The sequence below is a fragment of the Rhinopithecus roxellana genome, chromosome 1 (assembly GCF_007565055.1).
Source record: "Rhinopithecus roxellana isolate Shanxi Qingling chromosome 1, ASM756505v1, whole genome shotgun sequence".
Classification (NCBI taxonomy): Eukaryota; Metazoa; Chordata; class Mammalia; order Primates; family Cercopithecidae; genus Rhinopithecus; species Rhinopithecus roxellana.
In genome coordinates, this window is record NC_044549.1 from 117,119,006 (window position 1) to 117,131,247 (window position 12,242).

General features: G+C 37.6%; 1 protein-coding gene across 6 annotated transcripts in view; it reads left to right on the forward strand.

The window, feature by feature from the left end:
* Positions 1-12,242, forward strand: part of TNIK (TRAF2 and NCK interacting kinase) — a 402,893-nt gene that overhangs the window by 346,924 nt on the left and 43,727 nt on the right. For all 6 annotated transcript variants that reach the window (XM_030929436.1, XM_030929450.1, XM_010360215.2 and 3 more), the window contains 2 exons: positions 4,669-4,832; positions 7,398-7,495. In XM_030929436.1, the coding sequence (XP_030785296.1) occupies positions 4,669-4,832; positions 7,398-7,495 (262 nt within the window). The remainder of the gene's footprint in view (positions 1-4,668; positions 4,833-7,397; positions 7,496-12,242) is intronic.

The following is a 12,242-nucleotide window of genomic DNA, read 5'->3' on the forward strand; positions in this document are numbered from 1 at the left end:
ATCAGGAAAAACAACCTAGCCTTGTGTCTGCTCCGACTGTTCCCCAGCCTTCCTGCTCCAACCGCGGTCAAGTTCTTTCTCCTTCATAATACTCCCGTCGACCATTCCAGTCTGCACTAATTGTTCCCCAGATGGCAACAATACTTAGTCTCTTTCACACACAACATACAGTTTTGCCATGCTCCCTATTGTCTCCTCTGCATGAATCTCATCTCCATGATTATGTTGTAACTTGACTATATGCCCTGTGGCCCATGCTTCTCCTCCATCCCTCATCCCGGTCCAGTAAGTTTCACAAAAGTGGTGCTTAACACAAAGGTTTTGGCTAAATAATCAAAGGAGTGCTACATTAGAACAAGTAGCTCTATTCTGCTACCACACCACAACCACCAGGGAAGAAAACTCAGAGCATTTATCACCAGATACCCTCCTCTCAAGAGATTTTTTTTATCTTTTTGTAATACAAAGAACACTGCCGTTCCACAAAATGAGAGCAACTCCAAGAAACCTTAACATGCTCACCATTCTTAAATCTGTAATACAGTTGGTGAGCAGTACATTTTTTAGAGAAAATATTTTTGGATTTAATTATGCATAATAATTTTTGACCACTATTGTTTAATAAAAGAGGGCAGTGTGGAAGAATTTGCTATTTGGGAATTAAAAGAGATGAGATTGTTTATTTTAAAAAATGAAAAATTTGAAATGTAGATTATTTCAGAGGTATTACACATTTATCATTTTAGACATTTTCTAAATGAAGGGTATTTCCAGTATGGAGCCGAATCTGTTTTAGTCAATTAGATATAAACAATTGTCATAAAAATAGTTACTTCACAAAGGAATGCCATTAAAATATCAAGAATTTTGGAAGTTTTTCTTAAGTTTACAAGTGATCACTCTGCAACTGATTTTACAGTTAAGTTGACTTAGCAACCCCTTTACCACAAGAGTTTCAAAGATAATATTGTTAGGGTCTACATTTATATGATCAAATTAATGAATCATGGAACATATTTATTTTTACATGTTTTCTGCTGCATTTTCCCACAGTCACTATCTATTTCTACTCAATCAAATGTTTCTGACAGATTCATTACCACAAAGCAAGATTCTTGAGTTTTCAGAAAGAAATTAATTTGGTTTAATTGCTGCTTATAAAGTTGCCATTGTGACTGGGTTATTGGTAGACTAAACTAATAGTGTCTCAAAGGAATGGGTCATATCCAAATGGATGGGAGAAATGTCTAACATCCAACACAGTACAGAGTACCTGATACATACTTGGTACTCTTAAACTGGGCAAAGTGGAAGCATAAAATTACATTTTAATGTAATATCTCACAGCATTAAAATCATAGCTGTATGGTAAATGTTAACAAATTCTGTTTGAGGAACTGAAGATGTTAGAAACAGAGAGGAAGCTGACATCAGATGTTTCTCTTCTCAGCATCTGGATGGCAGTAGATTTGAGCTCTGAGTTTCAGGTCTCCCTAAATTATCCATACCCAGCATTGTGTAAATCTAACAGAAAAATAAAAAAGCCTATGAGTTATAAACTTTAAAGGAAGAGATTTATAGAAGCCTTGAGAATGCTGCTTTTTTTTTTAAACAAAAATCATAAAATCCTCAGCAGCTGCCTCCCACTACCACTGCTTAGATGTCCCCTCTTTGGGTACAGCTTCCCTCATGGCCAAAATTGGCCTAGGTGATCCTGTCTCATGCTTCCATATGGCTCTGTGCTCACCACAGGCAAAGCATGTTGAAATGGGCTGTGTGTATCCAGCTAAGCTCACAGAGGGCACAAGCTGTGTCTTGTTCATTATCATATCTCGAATGCCTGACCCAGTGCCTAGTATAAAGTAACTGAGTGAATGAATACTGCTTTTTTGGTGGCGGTAAAGATATGAAGACAAATATAGTAATATATTTTTTAAATGGGGGTAGTAGCCTACCAACAAATTTGGTCTTGAATTAGCTTTCCTTTTTTTTTTTTTTTGAGACGGAGTCTTCCTCTGTCTCCCAGGCTGGAGTGCAGTGGCACGATCTCAGCTCACTGCAAGCTCCACCTTCCAAGTTCATGTCATCCTCCTGCCTCAGCCTCCCAAGTAGCTGGGACTACAGGCACTCACCACCATGCCCGACTAATTTTTTAGTCGGGTCTTGATCTCCTGATCTTGTGATCTGCCTCCCTCAGCCTCCCAAAGTGCTGGGATTATAGGCGTGAGCCACTGTGCCTGGCCAAATTAGCATTTTATAATAAATATCAAAAAACCGTCTTCCCTTCAGTAATAGCCTAAGTATATAAAGACTTCCTGCAAGAAGATAATAAAAAAATACAAAGACTCCACAAGCTACATGAACAAAGGACGTAATTAAGCATTCACAGAAGAGAAATTACAAATGGCAAATAAATATGAATAAAAATTCTTCTACCTCAGTAACTTTTAAAAACTGTACTTAAATAATGAGATACAATTTAGCATAAAACCTTGTATAGAGTGAAATGGACCATCACATTTACTTCAGTGAAAATTTGTCATGCCTTTCTATACTCATACACACATATGCACACACACAAGCACACACCCCAAACTTACACCTTTTCACCAAAGAATTTTAACCTCAGGAAATAGAAATGTGATTGGCTATTTGTGTGCAGGGAGATTATTGTCTCACTGTTATGTGTCACAGCAATGTATTGGAAGCACCTTAATATTTAACAGTCAAGAAATGGTCAAGGTAACTCATCTATATAATAGACAATTAATGAAGCTATTACACAGCATAAGAATATGCTCACTGTGCAGTAAGGGAAAAAAGCAAGATGGAAAACAATATACACTGTGCTTCCATGTATAAGAAAGAAAAAAAAACTGAATATGCAGTATGCTTCTATAGATACAAAAGAAAAAAAAACCCAGCAACTCTCATTCTATTCTTTGTTTCTATGAGTTTGATGTTTGTAGATTCCACGCATAAGTGAGTAAATAGTACAGTAGTAAAATATAGTTGAGTATCTCCTGGTGCAGAGATTATGTGTGTTGCTTCCTTATTTCTTCCCTTTTAATATTTTTCAAGTTTTTTTACAATGAACACAGAAAAAAATGTTTATAAGAAAGCCTTCTTTGAAGATTAATCATCCAGAGCTAGTACTTTCAATGTGATGAACAAGAGTTCATCCTGTCCACATCCAGTAGCTGATCAGGAAATCTATAGAGGAAGGCATGACTATCATCTTCTGTTGACCCCTTCCTCTCAAGGTCTTATAAGTGCTCTTTTTATTTCCTTGCACTGGGGACTGGACTATGCTTGTGTCTACCAATGGCAAGATCTTGTCCCCCCCTAGCTTTACTGAGATATAATTGACAAATAAAAAGTATATCTACACAGTGTACATCATGATGTTTTGATATATGTATATACTGTGAAATGATTACTAAAATCAAGTTAATCAATATATCTATCACCTCACATAGTTATCATTTTTTGTGATAACATTTAAGGTCTCTCTTTGCAGTTTTCAAGTATATGTTATTATTATCTGTAGTCAACATGGTATACAGATTTCCAAAAGTTATGCGTGCTGTCCAACTGAAACTGTAACCTTTGACCAACATCTTCCCATTCTCTCTCCTTCCTAAAGCCCCTGGCAACTATCATTCTACTCTCTGTTTCTATGAGTTGGGTGTTTGTAGATTCCACATATAAGTGAGATCATGTAGTATTTGTCTTTTTGAGAGACAGATATATCACATTTTCTTTATCCATTCATTCATTAGTGGACATTTAGGTTGATTCCATATTGTGGCTACTGTGAATAGTGCTGCACTGAGCACGGGAGTACAGCTACCTCTTCAATATACTGATTTCATTTCCTTTGGATATATACCCAGAAGTGGAATTGCTGGATCCTATGATAATTCTATTTTTAGTCTTTTGCAGAACCTTCATACTGTTTTCCATACTGGCTGTACTGTTTTACATTCTCACCAACAGGGTACAGGGGTTCCCTCCTCTCTGCATCCTCACCAACACTAATTATCTTTTGTCTTTAGAATAGCCATTCTAATTGGTATGAGGTGATAGCTCATTGTGGTTTGGTGAGGTTTTTAAATTTTTTTATGTTTTTATTTTTTGAGACGTGGTCTCACTCTGTTGCCCAGGCTGGAGTGCAGTAGCGTGATCATGGCTCACTGCAGCCTTGACCTCCTGGGGTCAAGTGAGCCTCCCACCTCAGCCTCTCATTTAAGTGGGATGACAGGCACATGCCACTATGCCCAGCTAATTTCTTGTAGAGATGGGATCTCACTATGTTGCCCGGGCTGGTCTTGAACTCCTGGCCTCAAGTGATCCTCCCACCTCAGCCTCCCAAAGTGCTGGAACTATAGGTGTGGGCCACTATGCCTGGCTCATTGTGGTTTTAATTTGCATTTCCTGATGATTAGTGATGTTGAGCATTTTTTTCATATTCCTATTGGCTATGTGCATGTCTCGTTTTAAAAAATGACTATTCAGGTCCCTTCCTCATTTTTAATTGGGTTATTCGTTTTCTTGCTATTGAGCTGTTTGAGTTCCTTATATATTTTGGGTATTAAACCTTATCAGATATGTGATCTGCAAAACTGGCAAGGTCTGTGTAACCAGTGTGCTCTGCCACTCACACAGCAACCCTGATCTCCGGAGAACTGAGCCCATCTTGGAGAGTCCTTTGCAGAGGACCAGCAGTGGCAGTTCCTCCAGCTCCAGCACACCCAGCTCCCAGCCCAGCTCCCAAGGAGGCTCCCAGCCTGGATCACAAGCTGGATCCAGTGAACGCACCAGAGTTCGAGGTAAAACTTTCTCTTACCTTTACCTGGCAATACTGCCTGGGAGGAAAGCTGTGGACGGGGAAAAAAAGGTTAGTTACTTCCTGACTCTAGTCCAGGCATGGCCACCACTGTGTGATCCTGAAGAGCCCCTCCACTGCTCTCAACCTCAGTCTCCTCAGGGGAGTGGGCCACTGTCCCTAATTGTGTGTGTGCCATCAGTATGGACAAAATCCTTTCTTATGTCAGATACTAGTGTTTTCCAGGGAGATCACCAAATATCAGACTTACTTGAAAATACAGTCACTTATCAGTCACCTGACTTTCTGTTTGTTTGATTGCCGTTTTCAGAGTTTCAAGTACCCGCAAATGTCCTGTACCCATTGCACCAATTGTCCTGTTTAGTATTCTGAACATAGTTCATAAACATAGTTCAGAATACCATGTATTTCTCAAAATGAAATTCAATGAAGACTAATGTAGAATACACTTGAAGGAAGGAATAAAATCTTTGACTTAAAAAACATATTTAGGCTGGGCGCGGTGGCTCACGCCTGTAATCCCAGCACATTGGGAAGCCGAGGAAGGCAGATCACCTAAGGTCGGGAGTTCCAAGACCAGCCTGACCAATATGGAGAAACCCCATCGATACTAAAAATACAAAAACTTAGCCGGGCGTGGTAGCACATGCCTGTAATCTCAGCTACTTGGGAGGCTGAGGCAGGAGAATCGCTTGAACCCAGGAGGCGGAGGTTGTGGTGAACCAAGATCACGCCATTGCACTCCAGCCTGGACAACAAGAATGAAACTCTGTCTTAAAAAAAAAAAAAAAAAAAAAAAAAAATGACTCCTCTGGTTATTCCTATTAGGTAAAAATTAGCCTCTCTAAATATTTAATTCAAATTATTCATCATTGTTTAGTTTCCATTAATGGGGAAGCCTATGAAAAACATTATTATTGTCCAAGTGATGATACGTAAGAATACATTGTTTCTAGCTAGCTAAAATTCACTCTTTTTGAATCAACTTCTTCAGAAGATAATTTTGCTTCCAAGTGAAGGACCAGTACTTTAATTGCAATTTGACAAACATTAACGTACTTAAAAGTTTCTCTGTCTGATGAAAGCCTGATGAGAACCTTCATTTCTTCTTTCTTTCTTACACTCTTTATTACATACCACCTCCTAATACTCTTAGTTTATCTCCTAATACCCTTTCAGGGTTTTAAATAAATCACTGTATTTCCATTTTTAAAAGCTTGATATCTAACATGTGATTGATGTTCATATCTCTTAATTGGGATATGGACTGGTCAACAGCTGCCTCTATATGCATTCTTCTGATCAGTGGCACATCTCAGAGGTACTTACTGTATGTCTTTGTTGCCTTGATCCAAATATAAATTTCCTTAATTTAGAAAACTACCAGGTGTAGTGGCTTATGCCTGTAGTCCTAGGTACGCGGAAGGCCGAGGTGAAAAAATTGCTTAAGCTCAGGAGTTCAAGTCTGCAGTGAGCTATGATGGCCCCACTGCACTCCAGGCTAGGTGACAGAGCCCCGTCTCTAAAAAACATAAAGGAAAGAAAGAAAACAGCCATTCTCTTACCTTTTTTCTATTTATAGGCAACTTCATATTCTTAGAGCAAATGTTTAAATAAACCAAACTTAAACACATACCATTTTAATTCTGTGATCTGGTTCAGGCTTACTTTTTATTTCCTTCAGCCCTTTGTTCTTCTGGATTAAAAGCGCTCTTGTATCCCCAGTATGTCCCTGCCCAAGAAAGACTCCTTTTTAAAAAATAAAAACAACCTCTCTTACCCTAAATTGCATCTTCTCTACCTGTAAGCTCCTAGACCCCAGAGAGGCTATTCACTCTGCAGCTGTCGGGGTCTGCCTTGCTCTGTACCTCCAGTCTAGGGCCCTTCTCCTGTAACAACCTTCTTCCTGCCCTCACCTCATTCTTTTATATTTAAATGGCTGAGACCACTCCCATCCCCAATTAAAAACCATCCCACCAAATACAATAAGTTTCTTTTTTTTTTCCCTCACAAAATTTCAACAAAATAACCTATCCTGATTGGACAGATGATAAGAGAAGAAAACAAGCATAGAACCTTAGAGGCTCGTTTAGCATAGTGACTGAGAATAGGACTTTCAGAAATCAGAACTACAGCTCTGTCTATAATTTCAGTGTGACCTCAGGACAGTTGTGTCATCTTTGTAAATCTGTGTTCTGTAAAATAGGAAAATAATGCCACATCATTGGGTTGGAGTGAGGATTAAATGAGATAACCGACATAGAAAGCATTTAGCACTATGCCTGACACATAAGAAGTGCTCTAGTGGTGATGGTACTTGCTATAGTTTTTTTTTTAAAATTGTTACTAGTGATTTCCAGGTGACAAACCTAAATGTGTTTGCCTGAACATTATATTTTTCATGGATGTGCTTGAGGATTTGCCCAAGTGAATGACGTGTCCACTGAGTAATCTCAATGTGATGACACATCACAGATGATTCATTCAGAACCTGAGCCAGCACTTTTTGATGGCCATCTCTTTCTTGGTCCTCTGTTTTTTCCTCTAGCCAACAGTAAGTCAGAAGGATCACCTGTGCTCCCCCATGAGCCTGCCAAGGTGAAACCAGAAGAATCCAGGGACATTACCCGGCCCAGTCGACCAGCTGTGAGTGCATTTCTCTCCAAAAGTTTTGAACTCTTAATTTACCAGAGAACCCACAGGATTAAGTAGTTGGGGATACACTCATGATACGAACAAAAATTGTCGAGATTAGTAAGAACAGATGCTAGAAACATCCAGCAGAAAGTCATCCCTGATTAGGAAAGAACCGAAGACATCTTGGATTGCCTCCTCTGCCTTGGCTATTTGCTGATCATTAGCAGTCCTTTAACTATACAACAGGAGGAGAAACAACTTCTATTATTCCATAATTTCTACTCAGCAACTTTGGCAAAAAAGATGTTGAAAGAAGAAGTTAAAGAGGCTTGGGTACTTTCTGTGAATTTCTCTAATCTCTTCTACCCTTTCCCCATATTATTTTCCACATGAATTAATGTTACAGTGTTTCTGCTATTTTTCATACCTCCAGGACTATATTTTCTGGACCAAACTTATTAAGCAGTGTCCAACAGGTGTCCTAACAACTGAATATTCAGCTTCACTGCTGTAACATGATAAACCCCCAAGTAGTCTTAAAGAGGAGTAGGAGGCTGAAATTTGAAAGTTGAAAATTAATTTGGGATGAATTACTATCTACTTTTTCTATTTAAATCTCTTGAGAATCTTTTCTGTGAAATGAGCGTGAAGCTTTTTGGTTTATTCTTTTTTAACATCTTAAAGTAAGGACGTATACTGAGAGTAATAATGAAGAGATTTGCATCATTCTGGGTTGACATTCTCTTCGCCCTTTTGTATTTATCAGTTGCGTACTAACAATTCCAATTTTGTGTCTAATCTGCTGCCTTTCTGCTGGCTTTTCCTCCCTCTGTGGATTCTTCTGGATTGGGTTCCTCTCATTTCAGAGCTATAAAAAAGCTATAGATGAGGTTAGTATTACCTTTTCTTGGTCATGCTTTCACAAAATGTAAATATTAAACTTATTTCCTAATGTTGACATTCAGAAAGGTGGCCAGTGGGAGCAATCTGCTGGGAGGCGGTTTGCAGCAATCTGCTGGGAGGAGAGCCCCTTCAAATGGAAGCCAGTTTTAAGACCCTCAGACCTACCCATATAGCTTCAGAGACCTTCCTTCTAAGCTAAAATGTCACTCTTCCAATGTTCCAGTCTGGCTAATGACAAGTATTCATGCTTTATTAATGGCAGTTTCTCCTTCCAGTATCTTCCAATAGCAAACCTGTACTTGCCAGCCTTGCTAGGGAATGGCTCTCAGCAGTTTTACTAACAAGAAAAGAGGTATCATTCTAGGGCACTCCAAATTTAGTGTGTGTGATTTGTGAACAAGGAGTAAGTAGGTATTGTTAGATTAATTTTGTGGGACATTAACAACAGCATCAGCAGCAACATCAGCTTTAGTTAATGAATCCTGGAAAGTTAAGTGACTTTATTTCCTTATCTGTGGAGACGTTTTCCATTAGAAAAATATATGGCTTTGTCAGTCGTAGGTAGCTTGCTAAGAAGGATGACTGCTTTACTGCTATTTGTCAGACCTGCATGAATACAGCAGAGTAGAATTTGTTTTTTTAAGATCCAGGCCTCGCAAAGAGTCCTAAATGCATGGAATCTAAAGACTACCATCATGGCTTTAAAGCTGTAGTTCTGCTGAGCACTACTTTTGTGAAATTATATGGAAAAAGCACTGGCTTTGAGGTCAGCAAGCTGCATTCAAATCTTGGCTCCCCCAGTAAATAACTGGCTGAAACTAGTCTCATAACCTCTCTGGGCCAGAGTTTCCCCATCTGTAAAATGAGAATAAAAACACCTCCCCATCCCACTTACAAGATTGTTTAGGATCATTTAAGGTAATGTTTGTGAAAGCATTTTATGATGTGTAACATGCTGCAGAAAGCCAAGGGTTTGATTAAGGTTGGGACCAGAGGCATGGAGCTATTTTGGCAGATGGGAGAAGCATGTTTCCATGCATCTGGTCTTCACCAAAGAGCTTCACTTTTTCAGACTTATGGCCACCTCACCACCCAGAGTGACTGAGACAGTTATAATCATAGTTGAAGGATTGTTGCTTATAAGGGACTCTGCATGTTTGCAGTGTGTGGATGGCATTTACAGAAAGGGAAGAGGGGAGTGTGTTTTTAATTGCTCTGTGCCATGGCCTTGCTTGCCCCTCGCTCTCATAATAGCGAGAAGGACAGGGATTATCACAACTTTTGTCAGTTTTTCTCCCAGAACAGGTAAAGAAAGACAATGAAGTTCTGGCGCTACAGTTCCCAATAAAACGGTTGTGCATATGCACAACTCAAGAGGAAATACATGAGTTCAGAAATTGGCTTGGAGGGGCTTTCATTAAGGAAAAGGCTCTCACAGATTTCATCTGGTTAACCGATAATATTTTAGGCTTTGAAAAATTGCTCTACTTATTTTTGGTGTACTGCACCACACTGGACAGAGATGAAAGGGGGCAATGGAGGTATAAGTCATTACAAATAATTGAGGGGGTGTGACCTGCTTACTAAAATCTCTGGAGCTATGTAGGGTTAGAAAAGCCCTATCCCGATCTCTTGAGTATCACTGATCCAAACCACTAAAATAAAGTGGTTCTACCTAACCCAGTGGCTCTCAACCAGGGCTGATTCCTCCGCTCCTCTTCCCTTAGGAGACATTTGGCAAAATCTGGAGCCGGTTTTGATTGTCACAACTTGAGAGTGGGAGGCAGTGGTACTGGTGTCTTGTGGATAGAGCAGAGGGGTGCTGCCAAACATCCTATGGTGCACAGAGAACTCCCTAAAATAAAGAATTATCTGGCCCAAAATGTCAACAGTGCCATAATTGAGAAACTTTGAACCACACCTTTCTCCCTTCTCCATTCATAGGCTTTGGTAGGGCTTTCCTCACACTGTTTTTACAATTTAGATAACTGGGATTGAAATGAAAAACCTAAAAATCATTTTTGAAATATTGTTGATTGTTATTGCTAGTGATTTAACTTTTTATAAAAATTAATTTGTGGGAGTGTACATTAATTTGACATTGCTTTCTAATGGAATAGGAGATTTTTGCAGCATAGTCTAATTATTTAATATAGTCTGAAAATAAATGTTCCTTTTTTGTTGGCACAATTAAATATGTCTCACAAAGATTATATACATAAGAAAACACTGTTTTTACCACTTTTTTTTAATTAATATGTGGGAATCAAACATTTCAGAGCACATCAATTTAGATTGGATGGAATTTGAGCAATAACTAAGGGTTCAACCCCCCTTTTCCCTCAGATGAGGATATTGAAACTAAGTGGCTTGCCCAATGTCATATCTTTAGAGTTCCTAAAAAGAAAACAGTTTAATACAAAGAGAAAAAAAAAAACAGCTAAAAAAATTTAAACAAAATAGTTCAAAAATTGAACTAATATTTGACTAAACTATGTTGTTTCTAAAAAGGGACCTAAAAGAGCACCTTTCTAGTCAACGTGTGCATAATCGTTAAACAACCTTTGTTGAATGAAAAATTATATCTAGTTGATTCTAAAAACTGTTAAAGAAGCCTCTTAGCTATCTTCACATTTACTCTGTAGTCAAAAAATCTTACCATTTTGCCATATTTCTTTTTTAGCTATATGTTCTCAAACATTTTCATGATAAACAGCATTTTATTTTGTTTTTTAAATACTTTTTAGCTCCAGGCTTGAGACAGCCAAGTAATAAATTACCATGAAAGCTCGTTATATGGGGAAATTTGTATTGTCAAAGAATAAAATATATGAAAATGGAATTGAACCCAATGGTGTTAATATTAGACTGTGTTTATTTCCTATAACTTTGCTATTATAAATTTTTCAATACTGGATGGATAAGAAACAAAACCTCAGCTGAACACATAGGTTCTCAGCAATCGAAGATTAATTTTCTTTGACTACAGATAATTACTTTTGAATTACTCATTATTTTTACCTTTTCAAAGGGATTCTCGTATATGTCTCGCCTCCAAACTGTTAACAATTAAAGGAAATTTTCAATTATTTCTAATGTTTCAGGGCAGAGCTTTTTAATAACACAGAAGCAAAAAATTATAATTAAAAGCAAAAGTATTAAGCAGTTCAGAACTTTAAAGTGTTTCTAAATACAATCTTTAGAAAAATGTAGGTCGTTTTAACAAGCGAAAGTTTTTTAAATCAGTAGCCTGTGGACTAAATATTTCTAAAATAATTTTGATTTTTTAGAATTTCCTTTGTCTCGTTTTGAAATGTCAGAGATAAGGAAAATAAAGCACTGGGGAAAATGTATCATTAATTAAAATAAACCATAACCAATAGTATTATATTTTACTCAGAATTATTGACAATGGAAATAAACTCTTTTAAACCATATTCTCTCTTTAAATTGTATAAAATGTAATTCTTAATAACAAGTAACATTTTAAATGCTAGCTATATTCTTTGATGAGACTTAACACGGTCCTAATATATAGATATCAGAATACAAAATAAATTGATCTAATTTTTCATTATTTCACTGGTTTGGAGGATGATAATATCCTTTTTCTTTCATAGCTTTGACAAATATCTAGACTTTATTTTCCCAAAGTACTCAAGAATAGCATACCCTTCACTTTCTTCTTCATTTGATAAAGATAAGCATTGACAATTGCCTGGAGGAAATAAGAAGTAAAAGTTGAAATTCAGATATTAGCTTTTCTTATTTTGACTAATTGCCAAAGAAACCAGAAATAAATTTGCATGCAATTATACCTATGTTATGGTTTTCCTCTTCTTTTTATAATATA